Raw genomic sequence first — 24,180 nt, 5'->3', positions numbered from 1 at the left:
CCCGGCGTTAAGGAGTAGCAGCAGGATTCCGGCCAGCCGACCAACCTCTTCCCCCCCCCCCGCCCCCCCCCAACTCGACAGGGCAGCAGGACGGGGCCAGGCTCACTCGGGAGTGGGGTGGCGGAATTGTTCATAGTTGGTGCACAGATGTTTAAACCCTCCGAGCCAGGCAACGTGGGAGTGGCCGGGGCTGGTGTTAGTGGGACGTGAGAAAACAGGGGCAGACACAGGGCTTAATCTGTACAGAGCCTTGGGCAGATTCCAGCTGGAGTAAGGATAACACGCACACACGCACGCAGACACACATACCGATGTACATGCACTCACACAGACCCACAGACACACATGCACACACCCACCTACACACGCACACAGACCCACAGACACAGACCCACACACACACCCACACACACAGACCCACACACACACACAGACCCGCACACACAGACCCACACACACACAGACACACAGACCTGCTCTCTCTCACACACGCGATCACGCTCACACGCGATCACGCTCACACGCGATCACTCTCACACGCGATCACGCTCACACGCGATCACTCTCACACGCGATCACTCTCACACGCGATCACTCACACGCGATCTCGCACACACGCGATCTCGCACACACGCGATCACTCTCACACGCGATCACTCTCACACGCGATCACTCTCACACGCGATCACTCTCACACGCGATCACTCTCACACGCGATCACTCTCACACGCGATCACTCTCACACGCGATCACTCACACGCGATCACTCTCACACGCGATCACTCTCACACGCGATCACTCTCACACGCGATCACTCTCACACGCGATCTCACACACACGCGATCTCACACACACGCGATCTCACACACACGCGATCTCACACACACGCGATCTCACACACACGCGATCTCACACACACGCGATCTCACACACACGCGATCTCACACACACGCGATCTCACACACACGCGATCTCACACACACGCGATCTCACACACACGCGATCTCACACACACGCGATCTCACACACACGCGATCTCACACACACGCGATCTCACACACACGCGATCTCACACACACGCGATCTCACACACACGCGATCTCACACACACGCGATCTCACACACACGCGATCTCACACACACGCGATCTCACACACACGCGATCTCACACACACGCGATCTCACACACACGCGATCTCACACACACGCGATCTCACACACACGCGATCTCACACACACGCGATCTCACACACACGCGATCTCACACACACGCGATCTCACACACACGCGATCTCACACACACGATCACTGTCACACGCGCACGCGATCACTCGCACACGCGATCACTCGCACACGCGATCACTCGCACACGCGATCACACACACGATCACTCGCACACGCGATCACTCGCACACGCGATCACTCATGCACACGCGATCACTCATGCACACGCGGTCACTCGCACACGCGGTCACTCGCACACGCGATCTCACTCGCACACGCAATCACACACTCGATCACTCGCACACGCGGTCACTCGCACACGCGGTCACTCGCACACGCGGTCACTCGCACACGCGGTCACTCGCACACACGCGTGATCACTCGCACACACACGCGATCTCTCACACACGCGATCACTCACGCGCGATCACACTCTCATGCGCGATCACACACATTCTCACACGCTCACACACACTCGTGCCCGCGCACACACTCTCTCTCTCTCTCTCTCTCCAGCATGAGGTTAGCATGCACTGATTCCTTTACTTCGGGATGTACCATTCAGAATGTGAATAGGTGAGGTTAATAATGTTGTGAGTGTGGTGCTGGGAAAGCACAGCAGGTCAGACAGCATCCGAGGAGCAGGAGAGTCGACGTTTCGGGCGAGAGCCCTCCATCAGGAATCCTTCATTAGGCTCCTGCCCTAAACGTCGACTCTCCTGCTCCTCAGATGCTGCCTGACCTGCTGCACTTTCCCAGCACCACACTCTGGAGTCTGACTCTCCAGCGTCTGCAGCCCTCCCTTTCCCAGAGGTTAGCAAGGTGTCAAACCTGAACGCAGAGCAGAGGGGAAAAGCACTCGTGCATTTTTGAATGATCTGGTGTTTATGGTTAAGAATGAAAATGTGCTGGTGATGTACACACTGTCCCGATGGTGCGTCCCTTCCCTGGGTCAGTGTTTATTGTTGAGACCGCCTGTGTAGACTGGAGGATGAAAACCCTCCATTACAGTGACAAGCTGTGGACCGTAGGCAGCACGGTGACCTGAGGTTCCGAACTTTGGCCCCATTTATAAACAAGCCTTTACCTTTGTCAGCAGAGGACAAGGAAGTCAGTTCTGCCTTTCCCTGGACTGTGGGGTTTCCCAGCAGCTCCTTTGTAGATGGGAGTCTGGTATTCTTGTCTCTCTCAGCTCTCTCTCTCTCTCTCTCTCTCTCTCTTTTCCCATCTCTCCAGTTTCAGGATGAGATGGGAGTCCTGGACGTAGAGGAAGAAGGAGGAGATGATGACGCTCCCCAGGAACAGGTTCACAACACCTTTAACACTCCTCAGGCGATACGGTAAGAAAGAGGTGATTCTGGGGATGGCTCTCTTTCCCCGTGCAGGATATCGTGTCTGTGAACGCCCTCACTTCCCTACCACAGCCCTGAGCGAGCCAGCCCACCCTCACCCACTCTCTCTCTATCCGCGGTTTCCCTGTACAGCTACTGGGACACTTACCTGAGGAAAGGTGTGGTGACAGCCCAGAGAAGGTGTGAAGGGGCGGGGGGAGGTGGGTGTAGGGTACATTGGGCTGACACTGGAATGTAGGAGAATGAGAGGCGACCTGAGTGAAGCATCCAGAATCCTTCAGGTACCGATTGGAGAGGCTGTTTCCCCGTGTCAGAGAGCCTGGGGGGGCCACCAGATCACCTTGTCTCTGAGTGAGGGCTTGCCTGTTTCAGGCAGAGTTGAAATAGTTCCCCTCTCTGGGAGGGGGGAGTGTCCTGTGGAGTTGTTTTCAGCAGCAGACTGGCGAGGCTGAGACCGATTCCTCACGGGGAAGAGGTGGCTGAGGTTCAGCCATGAGCCTGTGGAAGAGCAGAGCCAACCGGACAGGCCGAACGAGTGGTTCCTGGTGAAGCCCCCCGGTCACTGTTTGGGTGGGTGGAAGGTGCTGTCAGGAAGCTCTCAGCAGCAGCAGGATGTGACCACCAGCCTGTTGTTGGGGCTGGGAGTGGATTGAGTGAGGATCTCCTCAGTTTGCCCAGCATTCAGGCCCAGGCGGTGCCAGGCTGTGTGTCTCTCCTGGGAGTTGTTACACCAGGGTGAGGGGTATTGGGACCTTCCTTCAGTGAACCCACACTGCTCATGGTCAGAGGGGTTGGGAGCCAGTGACTGTAAAGGGAAGCAGCAATGGGAACAGTATCACCTCCTCCTTGATGGGACAGTGCAGACCTAGCTCTGTCTGCTGCTGTTTGGGAGAGGAGGCAGACAAAACACTCCATCTCATCACTGGGCTGTCTGAGTAGTTCACAAACAGCACTGTGTGCAGGAGGGACATTGTGAAGCAGCAGTTTCTGCACCACTCCAACTCGCCAAACTCTCTCACTCTCTCTCTCTCTCTCTCTCTCTCTGTCTATCTCTCCGTCTCTCTCTCTCTCTCTGTCTATCTCTCCGTCTCTCTCTCTCTCTGTACCTCTGTCTGTCTATCTCTCCGTCTCTCTCTCTCTCTGTCTCTCTCTCTCTCTCTCACTCTCTGTCTCTCTCTCTATCTCTCTCTATCTCTCTCTCTGTCTCTCTCTCTCTCTGTACCTCTTTCTGTCTCTCTCTCTCTGTCTCTCCGTCATTCTCTCTCTTTCTCTGTACCTCTCTCCCTCTCTCTGTCTCTGTCTCTCTGTCTGTCTGTCTCTCTGTCTGTCTGTCTTTCTCTCAGGTCCTGTCTCATTCCCTCCCTCTGTCTCTGGCACTTTGTTTCGACTTGGTCGGAAGGCCTGGGCCCCACCGACTCGCCCATTCCCGTGGCCGGATTCCCCTCCCCATTCCCCCCCCCCACAAACCATGAGCTGTACTGGGATCACCCTCCACGCTCCCAGCCAGTGTCTGGGTTAGTGTGGGTCTGGTTGCTGAGCAGTGTGGGCTCCTGGGGACTGCTTCTCCAGCCGATGCCCTGTGGTGTGATCTGGCCGGTTCCCCTGGGCCCAGCTGAGGTTTGTGTTGTGTTCTTGGTTGTTGCCGGTGAAGGTTCGAGGAGCCGTTGGCGAACATACTGAACGAGCAGCACCGGACGGTGAAAGCCCAGATCGAGCAGCTGCGACAGCGGAAAGCCAGGCAGCAGGGCTCCCTCCCAGACAGCAAGGGCCCATCCCGGAGGAGCCAGCAACCAGACACCCTGCTCCTGGACCAGCACCAGAAACAGCAGCTTCAGCAACAGATGCAGCAGGTGACACACACACACCCACACACAACCCCCTCGGGGCTCCTCACAACTCTCTCTGTCTGTGTGCGTGTGTGCGCGCGCATGTATCTGTGCGCGCGCGGGCATGTATCTGTGCGCACGCATCTGCGTGCTCATGCGTATCTGTGCGTGCGTGTATCTGTGCGCGCGCGTATCTGTGTGTGCGCGCGCGCACGCGTAACTGTGTGCACACGTGTATCAGTGTGTGCGTGCGTGTATCTGTGCGTGCACGTGTGTATCTGTGCGCGCGCGTAACTGTGTGCACACGTGTATCTGTGCGCGCGTGTGTATCTGAGTGCGCGCGTATCTGTGCGGATACACGCGCATGTATCTGTGTGTGTGCATGTGTGTCTGTGCGTGCGTGTATCTGTGCATGCGCGCGTGTATGTGGGGTGTGTGTATGCGCACACGTGTGTGTCTGTGTGTGCGCGTGTGTCCCTGCACGCGTGTCTGTTTATATGAATGTATGAGTGTGTCTGTGTGCGTGTCGGTGTCTGGCTGTGTGTGTGTGTGTGTCTGTCTGAGTGTCTGTCTACATGCATGCATGCATGTGTCTGTATGTATGTGCGTGTGTGTCTGTGTGTTTGAATGTATCTGTGTGTGTCTGGATGATAATGGGGAGGGGGATCTCCCAGCCCATGAGGTCCCTCTGCTGAGGAGAGACCAAGTGGGAGCGAGGAGAATGGGAGGGTGTGTGGTGATCTTCCTTGTGCCATGGCCTGTTTGGATCCCGCTCGGTTGTGCTGTCCATCCTTTAGCACCTTGTTGTGTGGCTGTTGGTCATCTCGGGGTGACTGGGATCTTGTACATCTGGAACGGCGTCCATGCCTGAGGGGCCCTGAGTGCGAGCCTGTTTGGATCCTCTCCATTGGCCTGGAGAGTACATGGTGAGGGGGGGAAGGGGGTGGGAGACCTCACTCTCTACCCAGGAAGAGGCCACTGGGAGCACTGGAGCTGCTTCCTTTCAGAGTGAGGTGAGGGATTTTCCTTGCCCTGGGTCTGGTGAGGCCTTGGCAGCTCTCCCCCCTGAGTACAAGCAGGAGAGTGTTCTGGGCCAGGCCAGACCCCTGTCAGAACACTCCTAAACCTAGGCCCGAGCCTAACTTGGCCAGTTGTTTTAAGCAGGTGCGGAGTGGGTATTCCAGGAGGGGATGGCCCGACCACTCCACTTTCAACAAAACACAACTTATTCACGGAATGAAACACAAACAAAGGAGGAAAGAGTCACTTCCCCGATGGGAAAACCCAGCAGGCTATCCCAGCTTGATGATGCTGTTTCTAAAACTTCCAACAATCACCATCAGCACCCCCCTTGGCACAAATGCAGGGTCTGACAGAGAGAGAGAGGGGCCAAGCAACAAGCACCTCATTCCATGCATAGACTCATCAAGACATGGAGATGTACAGCACGGAAACAGACCCTTCGGTCCAACCTGTCCATGCTGACCCAGGTATCCCAACCCAATCTAGTCCCACCTGCCAGCACCCGCCCATATCCCTCCAAACCCTTCCTATTCATATACCCGTCCAGATGCCTCTTAAATGTTGTAATTGTACCAGCCTCCACCACTTCCTCTGGCAGCTCATTCCATACACATATCACCCTCTGTGTGAAAACGTTCCCCCTTAGATCTCTTTTAGATCTTTCCCCTCTCACCCTAAACCTATGCCCCTCTAGTTCTGGACTCCCCGACCCCAAAGGGAAAAGACTTTGTCTATTTATCCTATCCATGTCCCTCACGAATTTATAAACCTCTATAAGGTCACCCCCTCAGCCTCTGACGCTCCAGGGAAAACAGCCCCAGCCTGTTCAGCCTCTCCCTGTAGCTCAAACCCTCCAACCCTGGCAACATCCTTGTAAATCTTTTCTGAATCCTTTCAAGTTTCACAACATCTTTCCGATAGGAAGGAGACCAGAATTGCACACAATATTCCAACAGTGGCCTAACCAATGTCCTGTACAGCCGCAACATGACCTCCCAACTCCTGTACTCGATACTCTGACCAACAAAGGGAAGCTTGTCGCTAGTTTTTGGATCACAGCAGCCTCACACTGCCTGCCTGCTTTCAGTAAAACAGCTCGCCTGCTCACACCAAACCAAACCAGACCAGACCAAACCAAAGCAGAGAGCAGCCGAGCTGGGAGAGCAGCCCTATCCCCCTGGATTGTGCAAGGGCTGGTTTGAAACCTGAAAGATTGCTTTCCTGAGGCAGTATCTGTGAGCCCGAAACCGTTCCAACCCCTCGGGTTATAAACAGCTGAGGCCAGCAGCATCGTCACAGAGTGGGGAGAGGGGAGGAACGGACACACTGAGTAAGGGCTGTAGGGAGCTGAGGGAGTCCTGGGGACAATGGCAGGGGAGCTGGAGGAGGGGGTAGTGGGCTATCACATCCACCATGATGGTGGAGCAGGCAGGAGGGGCTGTGAGACACCCACACATGCTCCTCTCCCCACCCCCTCCCCGTGCTCCCCTCCCCCTCCCCCACCCCCTCCCCGTGCTCCTCTCCCCCACCCCCTCCCCATGCTCCCCACCCCCTCCCCGTGCTCCTCTCCCCCCCCCCCTCCCCCTCCCCGTGCTCCTCTCCCCCTCCCCCTCCCCCTCCCCGTGCTCCTCTCCCCCTCCCCCTCCTCTCCCCGTGCTCCTCTCCCCCTCCCCCTCCCCCTCCCCGTGCTCCTCTCCCCCTCCCCCTCCTCTCCCCGTGCTCCTCTCCCCCTCCCCCTCCCCCTCCCCCTCCCCGTGCTCCTCTCCCCCTCCCCCTCCTCTCCCCGTGCTCCTCTCCCCCTCCCCCTCCCCCTCCCCGTGCTCCTCTCCCCCTCCCCATGCTCCTCTCCCCCTCCCACTCCTCTCCCCCTCCCTCCCTCTTCCCTTCCCCGTGCTCCTCTCCCCCTCTCCCTCCCCGTGCTCCCCCCCCCCCCCCCCCCCGGTTTCTTGCTGGGATTTACTCCCTGTGCCCTTGGGTGTACAGTGTGGTTCGGTGCTGCCCATGAGGCCGGTTTCCCCCTGACCCGGCCTAGCCCGGCCTGCTGCTCTCTGTCGGTGACTGTCCCTTGCTGTTGTGTCCCCCTTACAGCACGTGCAGCTGCTCACCCAGGTCCACCTGCTGACCAGCGTCAACCCCAGTCTCAACCAAGAGGCAGCCACCTCCCGACTCTTCCTGGTAAGTGAGTGAGTGAGTATACCCAGCGACTGGCGGGGCCGGGCTGTGGGCGAGGGTGGCACCGCCGAGGAACTGAGCTGCCCTGGCCCATTCTCCTGAGGCTGTGGGGGTGGTGACCACAGCCAGGGTATGGTGTATGCCTCTGCTCCCTGGACAGAGAGGGTGTGAGTGGACACTGAGGGGTCTCGGGCCTGTATCCCCTCACCTTTACAGGTATGATCAGGCTGGAGAGGGCTCCGAGGAAATTGACTAGGATGTTGCCAGGTTTGAGTTAGAAAGAAAGGCCGAGACGTTTGTTCACTGGTGCGTAGGAGGTTGAGGCACGGCCTGGTAGACGTTTATAAAATAATGCAGGGTACAGGGAGAGGGTTAATGGGAATTCCCCTTTCCCAGGGATTGTGGATTTCAAAACTAGGTGCATGTTTTTAAGGTGAGAGAAGAGAGATTTTGAAAAGACCTAACAGACAGTTTTTGTGACCCAGAGGGTGGTCTGTGTGTGGGATGAGCTTCCTGAGGAGGTGGGGGATGCGGGGCCAGTTACAACTAGGTGGAGAGGAAAGGGTTTGAAGGGCTGGGATTGTGGCTGGCACGGACCGGTTGGGCCGAAGGGTCTGTTTCCGTGCTGGGTGACTCTGTGACCCATTGAGGCCTTCCCAGACCAGATGGAGAAAGGCAGATTCATCTGAGATTGGAGCACCGCGTGGGAGTACGAGGCTAGGTCACTGAGGAGGAGGAAGTGGTAAATCCCCACCCCCACTCCCGGGTCAGGGAGTGTGCCGAGAGACGGAGCTCAGTGGGCGTTCTGATCTTGAAGGTGTGTGGGCGACGGGGTGATCAGATTAGATTAGATTACTTACAGTGTGGAAACAGGCCCTTCGGCCCAACAAGTCCACACCGACCCACCGAAGCGCAACCCACCCATACCCCTACATTTACCCCTTACCTAACACTATGGGCAATTTAGCATGGTCAATTCACCTGACCCGCACATCTTTGGACTGTGGGAGGAAACCCACGCAGACACGGGGAGAACGTGCAAACTCCACACAGTCAGTCACCTGAGGCGGGAATTGAACCCGGGTCTCTGGCGCGGAGAGGCAGCACGGCTAACCACTGTGCCACCGTGCCACCCTGAGAGCAGGGAAGGTGGCACGGACTCAGTGTCAGGTAGTCGGAGTGGGTCAGATCTCCGGGGCTGTTGCAGGAGGTGGGGGGTGGGGGGGAGGGCTAGGGCGATTGAATTTAAATCCCATCTCGTGCCCAGTGAAACATCCCGGAAGGTTTCAGCTAAACTGTGCAGCGTGTGGGGTATTGGGGAAGTTAGCAGGGAGGGATGGACAGATTCAGGGGTGGGGGGGGGGTTGTTCAGGGCAGCTGAAGGCACTGGGGTGTTGGGGGGGGGCGTGGTCAGGGGTGGAATCGAGGGAGTGCTGAGACTGATCTCAGACCCAGCTTTAGGATACACTCACAGCCGTGTCAGACTTCCAGCTGCTGAAGCACCATGGGATATACGTAATAGGAAAGGTGCTATGTAAATGCAGGGCGGCCGCAGCGGGCTTCTCTGTGTGTGTGTGTGTGTGTGTCTGTCCTTGCGGTGAATCCTGTAGCCTGTCTCTCTCTGTCTCTCTCTCTCTCTGCCTTTAGAAGGAGCTGGACAGCTTTGCAGAGAAGGCCAGGGAGCTATATTCAGCCAAAGAGCTGGATTTCAGCTCCATGTTCGCGCCCTGCAACTTAGCCGAGGCCCTGGCTCTCATTGAGGAGTTTGACTCGACGATTAAACCTCAGGTGAAAATCCCACCCCGGAGAGATGACCAGAAGATGAACAGGCGATGTGAGTCCTGCCGGGAATCTCCGTAATCTCTCTGTTCTCCGAGTCTCCCCCTGACCACTGCTGGGCTCAGTCCGACTGTGAGCTTTTCCCAGCCAGTGCCTCTGTGTGTGTGTGTGTGTGGTTGTTTCAGCTCCTGATGAAGGGCTCTGGCCCGAAACGTCGAATTTCCTGTTCCTTGGATGCTGCCTGACCTGCTGTGCTTTAACCAGCAACACATTTTCAGCTCTGATCTCCAGCATCTGCAGACCTCACTTTTTACTCAGCTCCTCACTACCTGCTCCCCTCTCACCCTGTCAGATCCTCTCCTTACCTTCCCCTTTACAGCTCTGACTCCACTCCCTGTGGGAGGGGGGAATGCACACTCCCTACCCGAGGGTAAAATCAAGTCAAATATTGCAGAAGGTCCCCCACAGAGTGGGCATTCCTCACCAGAGCTGAGTCTTAGCTGAGAAACTGCATCTCTCTCTCATTGGCACTTTCTTTCTCTCTCTCACGCACACTGTCTCTCTCTCTCTCTCTCTCTCTCTCACACACACATGCTGTTTCTCTCTTGCTGTCTTTCTGTCTCTCTCTCTTGTGCTGTCTCACTCTGTCTCTCTCTCTCGCTGTCTGTCTCTCTCGCTGTCTCTCTCTCTCTCTCGCTGTCTCTCTCTCTCTCTCGCTGTCTCTCTCTCTCTCTCGCTGTCTCTCTCTCGCTGTCTGTCTCTCTCTCTCGCTGTCTCTCTCTCTCTCTCGCTGTCTCTCTCTCTCTCTCGCTGTCTCTCTCTCGCTGTCTCTCTCTCTCTCTCGCTGTCTCTCTCTCTCTCTCGCTGTCTCTCTCTCTTGCTGTCTCTCTCTCTCGCTGTCTCTCTCTCTCGCTGTCTCTCTCTCGCTGTCTCTCTCTCTCGCTGTCTCTCTCTCTCGCTGTCTCTCTCTCGCTGTCTCTCTCTCGCTGTCTCTCTCTCGCTGTCTCTCTCTCGCTGTCTCTCTCTCGCTGTCTCTCTCTCGCTGTCTCTCTCTCGCTGTCTCTCATTCTCTGTCTTTCTGTCTGTCTCTCTCTCTTGCTGTCTCTCTCTTCCTCTCTCTATCTCTCTCACTGTCTCCCTCTATCTCACTCTCTCGCTGTCTCTCTCTCTCTCTCTCTCTCTCGTTGTCACCCCCTCTCTCTCTCTCTCTCTGTCTCTCTCTCTCTCTCGCTGTCACCCTCTCTCTCTCTGTCCCTCACGCTGTCCCTCTCCCTTTCTCTTCCTCTCCCTCTCCCTCTCTCTCGCTGTCACCCTCTCTGTGTCTCTCTCTGTCTTGCTGTCCCCCTGGCGCTGTCCCCCTGGCGCTGTCCCCCTGGCGCTGTCCCCTGAGTGATTGCTGGTGAGCTTGCTGTAGTTGGGTTAAGAGTGGTTCCTCTGTGCCACAGTAGATGAGTCGAACCAGTTACCGAAGGAGGTGGCGTGGATCGTGGCGACCAGGGCTGTGTTCCTGTACCCAGAGCTGCTGCCCCAGACTGCCCTGCAGCCCAGACACCCCAAGGACAAGGCTTGGTTCAGCCCAGGAGAGGACAAGTAAGGCCCGGAGCAGCTTCCCGGGGGCATGTTGGGGGGGGGGGGGGGAGCAGAGGGAGCTCTGTCACCGGATTCACTGGTACCAGACAGCACCGAGCCCCCTGTATATCCCCCCGCAGGGGCTACCGCAACAGGCTGACAGCTCACTGAGGGAGGGGGCTGTGTCCCCGCTGAGGGAGGGGGCTGTGTCCCCGCTGAGGGAGGGGGCTCTGAGGGAGGGGGCTGTGTCCCAACTGAGGGAGGGGGCTGTGTCCTCGCTGAGGGAGGGGGCTGTGTCCTCGCCGAGGGAGGGGGGGCTCCGCCCTCGCTGAGGGAGGGGGCAGCGTCCTCGCTGAGGGAGGGGGAGGGTGTGCACTCTGACCCCGTGTCTGTATCTGCTCCGGGTCAGTTGCTGCTGGTGTGGGTGTGCGCTGGAAACCTGTCGCTCCAGTAACCTCGCTGGTCTCCCTGTGACCCCTGACCCCTGCAGCTTGCTGGTGCTGGGTCTGAAGCACTTTGAGGACACGGACTTCCCCAAGCCGCTGATCAGTCAGTACCTCATGCCCCCAAAGACCTACCACCAACTGTCCGTCCGCATCAAAAACCTCACCGTCAGTCGCGCTCCGGATAACGTGATCAAGGTGAGTGTGGGGCCGGGGGGGGGGTGCGGGGGGCGGGGGTGTGTGTGTGTGGGGATGGGGGTGTGGGTGGGGGTGGCGGTGCTGTCTGTGCCCCTGAGCACTGTGGGTTGGGTCAGGCTGTCACTGAGGGACAGCTCCCCCTGCTCTACAGCTGAGGGTGCAGCGTGTACACCGGGAGACAGCATGTACACGGCATGGCCGTGCGTGCAAGTGTGACGGTCGGGTCGGTGCTTTCATCAGCAACAGGAGCCCGAGCTCTCCACCTTCCCGAACAACAACAACAACTGCTGTTGATATAGTGCCTCGTATATCTGAGGGGGCCCCTCTGGCTGAACAGCAGTGGGCCAGTGAGACAGCAGGTCGGCAGAGGAGAGAGGATCCCAGAGCCTGTCCCTTCCCTCCACATCCCCCCCGGTCATTCAATTTTTATTGGATTTCTTATCACGTGCACCTCAGTACAGTGCAGAGTGTTGTTTCTGTGTGCAGTCCAGACAGATCACAGCTGACAAAGATCACAGGATGATAGAACAGAGCAGGGAATACACAGCTACAGCTCCAGCCGTGGCACACAGACACAGACCGAGAGGGAGAGAGGGCGAGATAGAGAGTGGAGGGAGAGGGCAAGAGAGATGATGAGAGCGAGGGAGCGGGAGAGAGAGCGAGGGAGCGGGAGAGAGAGCGAGGGAGCGGGAGAGAGAGCGAGGGAGCGGGAGAGAGGGCGAGAGAGGGAGAGTGAGGGAAGGAGAGCGAGGGAGGGCGAGCGAAAGAGAGAGAGAGAGAGAGAGAGAGAGAGAGCGGTGGGGGTAGAGGGAGACAGAGGGCGAGTTGCCGTTAGACCGGGCTGACCGATGGTGTTTGAGGCTGAGAGTGGGGAATGGCAGCATTGGGGAAGGGTTGTTCAGCACTGTGGGCTTCGGGGGGTGGGTGGGTGTGTGTGTGTGTGCGCGTGCGCGCGCGTGGAGGTGTTTAATACCAGCCGGCTGGGGTGGGGGATCTGACTGTTTCACCACCTGAACCACCCTGGAAGCTGGGCCTTGGGAAATGGAGCTGTTACCTTTCTGCCTTTGACAGGTTTTTAAGAAGAGGAAGATCGTGCTGCCAATGCCGAGCCGGTGTACAGCGGTGAGTCCGGAGGATAGGAAACCCCCCGTGGAGAGGGAGGAGAGCAAGCTGCCCTATTGGCTGCAGGTAAGCATCAGGGTGGAGCCCGCTGGCCCACTGCTGTATGGTACACTCGGGGAACCTCAGGACAGTCCCCTTGGCCATCCGTGATTTAACACATGCATCATTTCCAACTTTCCCTGTCCCCTCCCTCCCCCTTCCCCCAAACCGGCCGCAAACCCCAGCTGGCTCCTACACATTTTGGAGAAACCTCGTGAGGGAAGAGATCGATCTGAGACGGGTACAGCTGAGAACAAAAGTGAGTCAGTCAGGGCAGGCAGGGACAATGTAGGACTGATAAATTAAACTGCATTTACTTCAATGCAAGGGGCCGAACAGGGAAGGCAGATGAACTCAGGGCATGGTTAGGAACATGGGACTGGGATATCATAGCAATTACAGAAACAGGGCTCAGGGACGGGCAGGACTGGCAGCTTAATGTTCCAGGATACAAATGCTACAGGAAGGATAGAAAGGGAGGCAAGAGAGGAGGGGGAGTGGTGTTTTTGATAAGGGACAGCATTACAGCTATGCTGAGGGAGGATATTCCCGGAAATACATCCAGGGAAGTTATTTGGGTGGAACTGAGAAATAAGAAAGGGATGATCACCTTATTGGGATTGTATTATAGACCCCCCAATAGTCAGAGGGAAATTGAGAAACAAACTTGTAAGGAGATCTCAGCTATCTGTAAGAATAATAGGGTGGTTATGGTAGGGGATTTTAACTTTCCAAACACACACTGGGACTCCCATAGTGTTAAAGGTTTAGATGGAGAGGAATTTCTTAAGTGTGTACAAGACAATTTTCTGATTCAGTATGTGGATGTACCTACTAGAGAAGGTGCAAAACTTGACCTACTCTTGGGAAATAAGGCAGGGTAGGTGACTGAGGTGTCAGTGGGGGAGCACTTTGGGGCCAGCAACCATAATTCTGTTTGTTTTAAAATAGTGATGGAAAAGGATAGACCAGATCTAAAAGTTGAAGTTCTAAATTGGAGAAAGGCAACTTTGACAGTATTAGGCAAGAACTTTCGAAAGCTAATTGGAGGCAGATGTTCGCAGGTAAAGGGACGGCTGGAAAATGGGAAGCCTTCAGAAATGAGATAACGAGAATCCAGAGAAAGTATATTCCTGTCAGGGTGAAAGGGAAGGCTGGTAGGTATAGGGAATGCTGGATGACTAAAGAAATTGAGGGTTTGGTTAAGAAAAAGAAGGAAGCATATGTCAGGTACAGACAGGATAGATCGAGTGAATCCTTAGAAGAGTATAAAGGCAGTAGGAGTATACTTAAGAGGGAAATCAGGAGGGTAAAACAGGGACATGAGATAGCTTTGGCAAATAGAATTAAGGAGAATCCAAAGCATTTTTACAAATATATTAAGGACAAAAGGGTAACTAGGGAGAGAATAGGGCCCCTCAAAGATCAGCAAGGCAGCCTTTGTGTGGAGCCACAGAAAATGGGGGAGATACTAAATGAATATTTTGCATCAGTATTTACTGTGGAAAAGGATATGGAAGATATAGACTGTCAGGAAATAGATGGTGACATCTTGTAAAATGTCCAGATTACAGAGGAGGAAGTGCTGGATGTCTTGAAACGGTTAAAGGTGGATAAATCCCCAGGACCTGATCAGGTGTCCCCGAGAACTCTGTGGGAAGCTAGAGAAGTGATTGCTGGGCCTCTTGCTGAGATATTTGTATCATCGATAGTCACAGGTGAGGTGCTGGAAGACTGGAGGTTGGCTAACATGGTGCCACTGTTTAAGAAGGGCGGTAAGGACAAGCCAGGGAACTATAGACCGGTGAGCCTGACCTCGGTGGTGGGCAAGTTGTTGGAGGGAATCCTGAGGGACAGGATGTACATGTATTTGGAAAGGCAAGGACTGATTCGGGATAGTCAACATGGCTTTGTGCATGGGAAATCATGTCTCACAAACTTGATTGAGTTTTTTGAAGAAGTAACAAAGAAGATTGATGAGGGCAGAGCAGTAGATGTGATCTATATGGACTTCAGTAAGGCATTCGACAAGGTTCCCCATGGGAGACTGATTAGCAAGGTTAGATCTCATGGAATACAGGGAGAACCAGCCATTTGGATACAGAACTGGCTCAAAGGTAGAAGACAGAGGGAGATGGTGGAGGGTTGCTTTTCAGACTGGTGGCCTGTGACCAGTGGAGTGCCACAAGGATCGGTGCTGGGCCCTCTACTTTTTATCATTTACATTAATGATTTGGATGCGAGCATAAGAGGTACAGTTAGTAAGTTTGCAGATGACACCAAAATTGGAGGTGTAATGGACAGTGAAGAGGGTTACCTCAGATTACAACAGGATCTGGACCAGATGGGCCAATGGGCTGAGAAGTGACAGATGGAGTTTAATTCAGATAAATGTTAGATGCTGCATTTTGGGAAAGCAAATCTTAGCAGGACTTATACACTTAATGGTAAGGTCCGAGGGAGTGTTGCTGAACAAAGAGACCTTGGAGTGCAGGTTCATAGCTCCTTGAAAGTGGGGTCGCAGGTAGATAGGATAGTGAAGGCGGCGTTTGGTATGCTTTCCTTTATTGGTCAGAGTATTGAGTACAGGAGTTGGGAGGTCATGTTGCAGCTGTACAGGACATTGGTTAGGCCCCTGTTGGAATATTGCGTGCAATTCTGGTCTCCTTCCTATCGGAAAGATGTTGTGAAACTTGAAAGGGTTCAGAGAAGATTTACAAGGATGTTGCCAGGGTTGGAGGATCTGAGCTACAGGGAGAGGCTGAACAGGCTGGGGCTGTTTTCCCTGGAGCGTCGGAGGCTGAGGGGTGACCTTATAGAGGTTTATAAAATCATGAGGGGCATGGATAGGGTAAATAGACAACGTCCTTTCCCTGGGGAGGGGGAGTCCAGAACTAGAGGGGCATAGGTTTAGGGTGAGAGGGGAAAGATATAAAAGAGACCTAAGGGGCAACTTTTTCACCCAGAGGGTGGTACGTGTATGGAATGAGCTGCCAGAGGAAGTGGTGGAGGCTGGTACAATTACAACATTTAAGAGGCATTTGGATGGGTATATGAATAGGAAGGGTTTGGAGGGATATGGGCCGGGTGCTGGCAGGTGGGACTAGATTGGGTTGGGATATCTGGGTCAGCATGGACGGGTTGGACCGAAGGATCTGTTTCCGTGCTGTACATCTCTATGACTCTAGTGCCCAGGGATGTGCAGGTTAGGGTGGATTGGCCATGGGAAATTGTCCCATAGTGCCCAGGGATGTGCAGGTTAGGGTGGATTGGCCATGGGAAATTGTCCCATTGTGCCCAGGGATGTGAAGGTTAGGGTGGATTGGCCATGGGAAATTGTCCCATAGTGTCCAGGATGTGCAGGTTAGGGTGGGTTGGCCATGGGAAATTGTCCCATAGTGCCCAGGGATGTGCAGGTTAGTTGAGAAAATGTAGGGCAGTAGGGAAGCGAATGGGTCTGGGTGGTTTAATGTTTGGAGGATCGGTGTGTATTTGTTGGGCTGAAGAGTCTGTTTGTACACTGTCGGGATTCTATTCGTATGATTGTTTGTAAAGCTTTCTCTACACTGTCCCCCATGAAACACTCCCAGGACAGGGACAGCACGGGGTTAGATACAGAGTAAAGCTCCCTCTACACTGTCCCCCATCAAACCCTCCCCAGGACAGGGATAGCACAGGGTTAGGTGCAGAGTGTTGCTGCTGGTGTATCCGGGCTCTCCCTGCGTCGATGGGTTGAGTGTCCGTGTCCAGTGTGTTGTTGTGAGTGACTGTGACCGGACTGTTGTATTTCAGAGGAGTTTACCGGCGATCCGCCAATGGCTGGAGCTGAGGAAGGAGGAGGCCCGAGCCCGTGTCGAGGAGCCAGCCGGAGGGAGTGAGCTTCCTGAGGGGGAGCTGGGGTGTGCCCGCTGTCCGCCCGCAGCCCCCCTGCAGCTCCCGGACGGGGTGACCCTCCTTGTGAAGCCCAGGCTCGGCCACCTGACCAAGAGGGAGTTACGCAGATGCAAACGCCGCCCGTCCGCCACCAAACCCGTCCTCATCCACCCGGCCGTCAAGAGGACCCCCTGCAAGCAGCCGGGACCCCTGCTCCCCCCTCAGCCTGGGGCCCGGCCCCCACCCCGCCTCATCCAACCCGCCCCCTCGGTGCCCCTTCCCCCGCAGCCTCAGCCCGTGCCCACCCTGGCGCCGGCTCGCCCTTGCCCCCCTCCCCGGCTCTGCGGGGGCTCCTCCGGGCGTAAACCGCGAGGGAGGAGGCCGGGGAGAGGGGAGGGCAGGGGCAGGAGGGCTGGGCCCCGACCCGCCATCGTCCCGGTAACCGTCCAGCAGGCGCCGGTCATCCTGACGGTCCCGGCCGGGTTGAAGCTCTTGAGCCTGCCGGCCGCGGGCAGCGTGCTGGACGTGGCGTCTGGCCACACCCTGCGGCTTGCCACCATGATCGTCAGCCAGCCCGCCTTCACCTGCCCCCTGTCCTGTCCCCCGGCCAGCGGTGACGGGGAACCGGGCAGTGGCGGCTGTTCCACCTCCCGCCCCGAGGCCGGGCAGAGAGAGGAGCCGGCAGTGACGGTGGTCTGCCCGGGACCCCAGCTGGTAAACGGGGCTCCCGGCTCCGTGCCCGACCAGCTGGCGGTGAATACTGAGCCAGCTGAAGGTACGGACCCCGGCAATCCCCAGGAAACCAGCTCCGCAGTCCCAGAGCAGCCCCTGCCTCAGGTCCCTCTCGCTCCAGACAGCCCCCCAGGTGATCAGGGAGCCCCTGGCCCCAGCGATAAGCAGCAGGTCCTGCTGAGGCTCAGGGAGGAGCTGGACGTGGGTAGCCCTCTCGAGAGTGAGAGTCGGCAGCCCCCTGTCCCGGAGAAAGCTGAGCCAGGTGCTGCGGAGGCCTCTCCCAGGGAGGAGAGCTGTCAGGAGCTCCCGGAGACGTCCCGGGATGGTCCCGAGGACGCAGCCCCCAGTCCCGAGGATCTGAAATCTCTCCTGGACAAAGTGGATAAGGATGGCCCGGAGGAGGAGGAGGAGGAGGAGGATTCCGATGACCTGACAGAGGATGAGGAGGTTTTGTCTTCAGCCTCTGAAGAGTCAGCACTCTCTGTCCCTGAGCTCCAGGTGAGAGGTCAGGGAGGCAGGGGGCGCCCGCCCGTCTCTCCGCCCACCCGCTGATCCACCCGTCCGCCCGCCCACCTGCCTGTCTCTCCGCCCGCCCGCCCGCCCGCATGCTGATCCGCCTGTCTCTCCGCCCGCCTGCCCACCCACCTCTCCGCCCTCTCGCCTGTCTGTTCGGCCCACCTGCCATATCTGCTACTGCTTGCTATCCCTCCGAATCCCTTTCCAATCTCCGACACTATTCCACAACTCCCCTGATCTTCGGATGGTCAGCAAACCTGCTAACCCACCCATTGACATTTCCATCCAATCATTTATATATCCGTGTGTCTCTCAGCAGGGGTCCCAGGACGGTTCCCTGGGGAGTACCACTCGTGACAGACCTCCAGACAGCAGTACACCCGTCCACCAATGCCCTCCTCCTTTTCTGTGCCAGCTAATTCTGAATCCATGCTGCCAAGTCACCGTGGATCCCATGCATCTTAATCTTCTGGATGTGCCTACCATGGGCGGTCTTGTCGAAGGCCTGACTAAAAATTCATGTAGCCAACATCCACTGCTGTACCCTCATCGTTCACCTTCATCACCTCCTCGAGAAATTCTCCCAAGCTAATAAGGCATGGCCTGTCCTGCACAAAGCCGTGCTGACTGTCCCTCATTAGGCTAGCAGTTGCCATGGGCACCCGCATGGGCCCCAGCTATGCCTGTCTCTTCGTAGGATATGTGGAACAGTCCATCTTCCGCAACTACACTGGCACCACCCCCCACCTTTTCCTCCGCTACATCGATGACTGTATCGGCGCTGCCTCGTGCTCCCACGAGGAGGTTGAACAGTTCATCAACTTTACTAACACCTTCCATCCCGACCTCAAATTCACCTGGACTGTCTCAGACTCCTCCCTCCCCTTCCTAGACCTTTCCATTTCTATCTCGGGCGACCGACTCAACACAGACATCTATTATAAACCGACTGACTCCCACAGCTACCTGGACTACACCTCCTCCCACCCTGCCCACTGTAAAAACACCATCCCATATTCCCAATTCCTTCGTCTCCGCCGCATCTGCTCCCAGGAGGACCAGTTCCAATACCGTACAGCCCAGATGGCCTCCTTCTTCAAGGACCGCAGATTCCCCCCAGACGTGATCGACGATGCCCTCCATCGCATCTCCTCCACTTCCCGCTCCTCCGCCCTTGAGCCCCGCTCCTCCAACCACCACCAGGACAGAACCCCACTGGTTCTCACCTACCGCCCTACCAACCTCTGTATACAACGTATCATCTGCCGTCATTTCCGCCACCTCCAAATGGACCCCACCACCAGGGATATATTTCCCTCCCCTCCCCTATCAGCGTTCCGCAAAGACCACTCCCTCTGTGACTCCCTCGTCAGGTCCACACCCCCACCAACCCAACCTCCACCCCCGGCACCTTCCCCTGCAACCGCAGGAAATGCAAAACTTGCGCCCACACCTCCACACTCACTTCCCTCCAAGGCCCCAAGGGATCCTTCCATATCTGCCACAAGTTCACCTGTACCTCCACACACATCATCTATTGTATCCGCTGCACCCGATGTGGCCTCCTCTATATTGGGGAGACAGGCCGCCTACTTGCGGAACGCTTCAGAGAACACCTCTGGGACGCCCGGACCAACCAACCCAACCGCCCTGTGGCTCAACACTTTAACTCCCCCTCCCACTCCACCGAGGACATGCAGGTCCTTGGACTCCTCCATCGCCAGACCATAACAACACGACGGCTGGAGGAAGAGCGCCTCATCTTCCGCCTGGGAACCCTCCAACCACAAGGGATGAACTCAGATTTCTCCAGATTCATTTCCCCTCCCCCCACCTTGTCTCAGTCGAATCCCTCGAACTCAGCACCGCCCTCCTAACCTGCAATCCTCTTCCTGACCTCTCCGCCCCCACCCCACTCCGGCCTATCACCTTCACCTTGACCTCCTTCCACCTATCGCATTTCCAACGCCCCTCCCCCAAGTCCCTCCTCCCTACCTTTTATCTTAGCCTGCTTGGCACACTCTCCTCATTCCTGAAGAAGGGCTCATGCCTGAAACGTCGAATTTCCTGTTCCTTGGATGCTGCCTGACCTGCTGCGCTTTTCCAGCAACACATTTTCAGCTCTGATCTCCAGCATCTACAGTCCTCACTTTCTACCCTAGGTTTTTCCAAAGGTGTGTAAACCCTATCCGTAAGAATTCTCTCAGTAGTTTCCCAACCACCGATTTGAGCCTCCCTGGTCTATAGTGTCCTCGATTATCCCTATTTCCCTCCTTGAACAGAGGAACGACATTCCTGTACTCAGGGATATCTCCAATGGCTAATAAGGAGACAGAGATCTTGCTCAAAGCGCCAGTAATCTCCTCTCTTGCCCCTCTCAGTAACCTGGAGTAGATACCATTAGACCCTGGGGACTTATCCACCTTAATGTTGTTCAAGAGGCCCAACACCACTTCTTCCTTGATCTGAAACTGGGGCAGTATGTTGGCATGCTTCCCACGAATCTCACCAGCCTCCATATCCCCCTCCTGGGTGAAAACTAACACACAATACTCTTTCAGGATCTCACCCACTTCCAAGCATGAGTTCCCTCCTTCCTCCTTCCGTGGTCCTCCCTTCTCCCTTGGTCCCCTCTCGTGTGTCATGTACCGACAGAATGCCTGGGGATTCTCTTCCACCCTTCCTGCCATGGCCATCTCATAGCCCCTCCTCGCGCTCCTAATTTCCTGCTTTCTTTATATTCCTGACGGGCCCGGTCTGATTTTAGCTGCCTGAACCCGACATATGCCTCAGTCCTGTCTGATCCTCCTAAATACCTTCAATATCTAGAAACCTGCGTGCAGCTGGAAGGTGTCACAGTGGTCGGTGGTTAAAATGTTCTGGCTTGCACTCGAGTGGCTTATTGGAGACTGGCCACCCACTCAGCACTCTCCTGTCATCTGCAGGAAGTGGTAGATGCAGGTTCTTCTGACAAAACTGAAGCCATTTGGACAGGTCCGTGAACAGAAAAGGTTTTGATAGGTACGGACTAAACGCAGGCAAGCAGTACGGAAACAGACCCTTCGGCCCACCCAGACCATGCCGACCATAACCCCAAACTAAACCCGTCCCACCTGCCAGCTCCAGACCCATATCCTTCCAAACCCTTTCCTCTTCACGGACTTATCCAAACGTCTTTTAATCATTGTAACTGTCCCCACATCCGCCACTTGCTCAGGGAGGTCATTCCACACACAAACCACTGTCCGTGCAAAAGGAAGATTTGTCCCCCATGTCATTTTCAAATCTCTCTCCTCTCCCCTTAAAAATGTGCCCCTTATTCTTAAAAGCCCCCATCCCAGGGTAAAGGCACCCTCCATTTTATTAACCTTTCAGCCTGTTACACTCCAGTGAGAGAAATCCCAGCCTGTCCTGAAAACTCCAACCCTCCAACACCCTGGGAAATCGGATCTGCATCTGCTTTGATAACCTCCTCCCCACATCAGGGACTGGGTCAAGACTGGGCCCACTAATGTGCTGCATAACCTCGCCATGACATCCCGTTCAGTTTGGGGATCCTGGGAGGGGTGTGCTCTCCCTCCCGTGCACCAGTCCGAGGGTGTGCTGACAGACACTGGCCATCCCTCCCTCTGGAGGAGGGGGGAGAGGGGATGGTGTGGGTGAGGAGGTGGTGAGGGGTGCTGCGATGGCAGCTTCCTGAGTCGCTGGGCTGAGTGTCCTTGCTTGGTGTCTCTCTCCCCCCTCTCATCCCCCACCCCCCCCAGGAGACGATGCAGAAACTCACCTGGCTGGCATCTGAACGGAGGCTGAGCCAGGAGGCCGATTCCGAGGAGGAGAACTCTCAGGAGGAAAACTCGGAGCCTGATGAGGAGGAGGAGGAGGGCGATGGACTGGACCTGAAGGGGGCCGACGGGCTCCTACAGGAGATGGCAGACAAGGAGGGCCGGACAGTGGGCTTCCCAACTGCACGGGGCCAGATCCGAGCTGGGGGCTGCTTACCAGGTCAGTCATTCCCACAGCTTACCCCCCCACTCCAGACCAGGACTCGGGAAAGGGGGGGCAGGGCCAATGCCCACTGGGCATCGAGCCCAGGTGCCTGCGGGGCTAAAGGATGATGAGAGGATAAGGATGGACCCCATTGCCAAGGAGATAGTGACTGCTCCTGATTCCCGACCCTTGCTACCACACTGTTCCTGCAGGAGCTCCCCCTCTCACACACACACCCACACACACTCTCTCACACACACACTCACACACACTCACGCTGTCTCTCTCGCGCGCGCACACTCACGCGCGCGCACACACACACACACACACACACATATACACACATATACACACACACACACACACTCACTCCCTCTCTCTCACATGTTACACTGTCTCTCTCATTGTCTCAAACACGTGCACTTGCACACACACTCACGCACACTCTCACTCACGCACACTCTCACTCACACACACTCTCACGCACACACTCTCACGCACACACTCTCACGCACACATTCTCACGCACACACTCACGCACAAAACTCTCACGCACACACTTGCGCGCACTCTCGCGCGCACACTCTCGCGCGCACACTCTCGCGCGCATACTCTCTCTCGCACACACTCTCTCACACTCACACACTTTCACGCTGTCTCTTTCTCAGTCTCTCACGCGCACACACACGCATGCACTCTCACTCTCTCTCACTGTCTCACACACGTGCACTCGCACACTCACACACACACACGCTCTCTCAGGCACACACTATCTCTCACACACGCTGTCCCTCACATGCACTCTCTCTCACAGTGTCTAGTGCGGTAACGCAAACGTTCCCGGAGAAGCCGGTGGGAGCCCTGGGGAGAGTTCTCTTTTCTTTGTGAAGGGCAGGGCACCCTGGAATGGGTTCCCCTCTCTCACACTCTGAAACGTGCGCGCTCTCTCACGCCCTCTCACACATGTACTCTCTCTTGAATGCCCTCTCGCCCGCCTCCTCGCATGCCCCCATGCACACACTCTCTCACACGCACCCACTCACGCGCCACCCCTCACGCGCCCCCCCTCACGCCCCCCCTCACGCCCCTCCCACGCCCCCCCTCACGCCCCCCCCATACGCCCCCCCTCACGCCCCCCCCTCACGTGCCCCCCCTCACGTGCCCCCCCTCACGCGCCCCCCTCACGCGCCCCCCCTCACGCGCCCCCCTCACGCGCCCCCCTCACGCGCCCCCCTCACGCACCCCCCTCACGCGCCCCCCCTCACGCGCCCCCCCTCACGCGCCCCCCCTCACGCGCCCCCCCTCACGCGCCCCCCTCACGGCCCCCCCTCACGTGCCCCCCCTCACGTGCCGCCCCTCACGTGCCCCCCCTCACGTGCCCCCCTCACGTGCCCCCCCTCACGCCCTCCCCCTCACGCGCCCCCCCTCACGCGCCCCCCTCACGTGCCCCCCCCTCACGCGCCCCCCTCACGCGCCCCCCCTTACGCGCCCCCATCACGTGCCCCCCTCCCCCTCACGCGCCCCCCTTCACGCGCCCCCCTTCACGCGCCCCCCTTCACGCGCCCCCCTTCACGCGCCCCCCTTCACGCGCCCCCCTTCACGCGCCCCCCTTCACGCGCCCCCCCTTCACGCGCCCCCCCTCACGCGCCCCCCCTCACGCGCCCCCCCCCACGCGCCCCCCCACTCGCCCCCCCTCACTCGCCCCCCTCTCGTGCGCCCCCCTCTTGCACTCTCTCTGTCACACAGTCTCTGTCTCACACACACACACTTCTCTCACACTTGCACACTCATTCTCTCACACATGCTCTCTCTCACTCTCTGTCATGTACTCTCTCACTCTCATTACCTCATACACTTGCACACGCACACACGAGCGTGTGTGCACACTCACCAAAACACGATGCGGTTCCCCCCCTTTTGTGAGGAGCATCCAGGAAGGTGCAGGTGTAGAGAGTTGGAGTGCTGCGTTGCAATGTAGACCCCCCCCCAGGGTGGGGGCATGTCAGTTGTGGGTCCCACTGCGGCTGCTTGCCCCTTGATAACAGGAGCAGCTAGTCCAGGGGAATGTGTCGATCCTGAATATGAGCTCCCAGATGTCTGTGCTGTCCTCAGGGGAAGGCCGGAAACTCTGTGAGAAAGGCAAGCCGTGTAGCCGGTCGCGAGTGAAACGAGGGAGGAGGAGGCGAATCAGTAAGGACACCTCGAAACTCCTACTGCTCTACGATGAAGACATTCTCAACAACGACCCCCTGAGGGAGCAGAAAGACATGGCGTTCGCCCAGGCCTACCTCACCAAGGTCAGGGTCTACCTCACCGAGGTCAGGG

General features: G+C 56.8%; 1 protein-coding gene across 1 annotated transcript in view; it reads left to right on the top strand.

Annotated features, from left to right (window-relative positions):
- The window catches only part of LOC132805518 (GON-4-like protein), an 80,601-nt gene that overhangs the window by 45,295 nt on the left and 11,126 nt on the right, over nucleotides 1–24,180 (top strand). The window contains exons 14-23 of the mRNA XM_060820630.1: nucleotides 2,461–2,564; nucleotides 4,228–4,426; nucleotides 7,514–7,600; nucleotides 9,245–9,431; nucleotides 10,822–10,966; nucleotides 11,436–11,586; nucleotides 12,658–12,774; nucleotides 16,540–17,850; nucleotides 21,633–21,870; nucleotides 23,968–24,152. Coding sequence (XP_060676613.1) covers nucleotides 2,461–2,564; nucleotides 4,228–4,426; nucleotides 7,514–7,600; nucleotides 9,245–9,431; nucleotides 10,822–10,966; nucleotides 11,436–11,586; nucleotides 12,658–12,774; nucleotides 16,540–17,850; nucleotides 21,633–21,870; nucleotides 23,968–24,152 — 2,724 coding nt within the window. The remainder of the gene's footprint in view (nucleotides 1–2,460; nucleotides 2,565–4,227; nucleotides 4,427–7,513; nucleotides 7,601–9,244; nucleotides 9,432–10,821; nucleotides 10,967–11,435; nucleotides 11,587–12,657; nucleotides 12,775–16,539; nucleotides 17,851–21,632; nucleotides 21,871–23,967; nucleotides 24,153–24,180) is intronic.

This window comes from Hemiscyllium ocellatum, chromosome 50, assembly GCF_020745735.1.
Source record: "Hemiscyllium ocellatum isolate sHemOce1 chromosome 50, sHemOce1.pat.X.cur, whole genome shotgun sequence".
Classification (NCBI taxonomy): domain Eukaryota; kingdom Metazoa; phylum Chordata; class Chondrichthyes; order Orectolobiformes; family Hemiscylliidae; genus Hemiscyllium; species Hemiscyllium ocellatum.
Note: the sequence above shows the minus strand (reverse complement) of the source record. Positions and strands in the feature narration are given on the sequence as shown.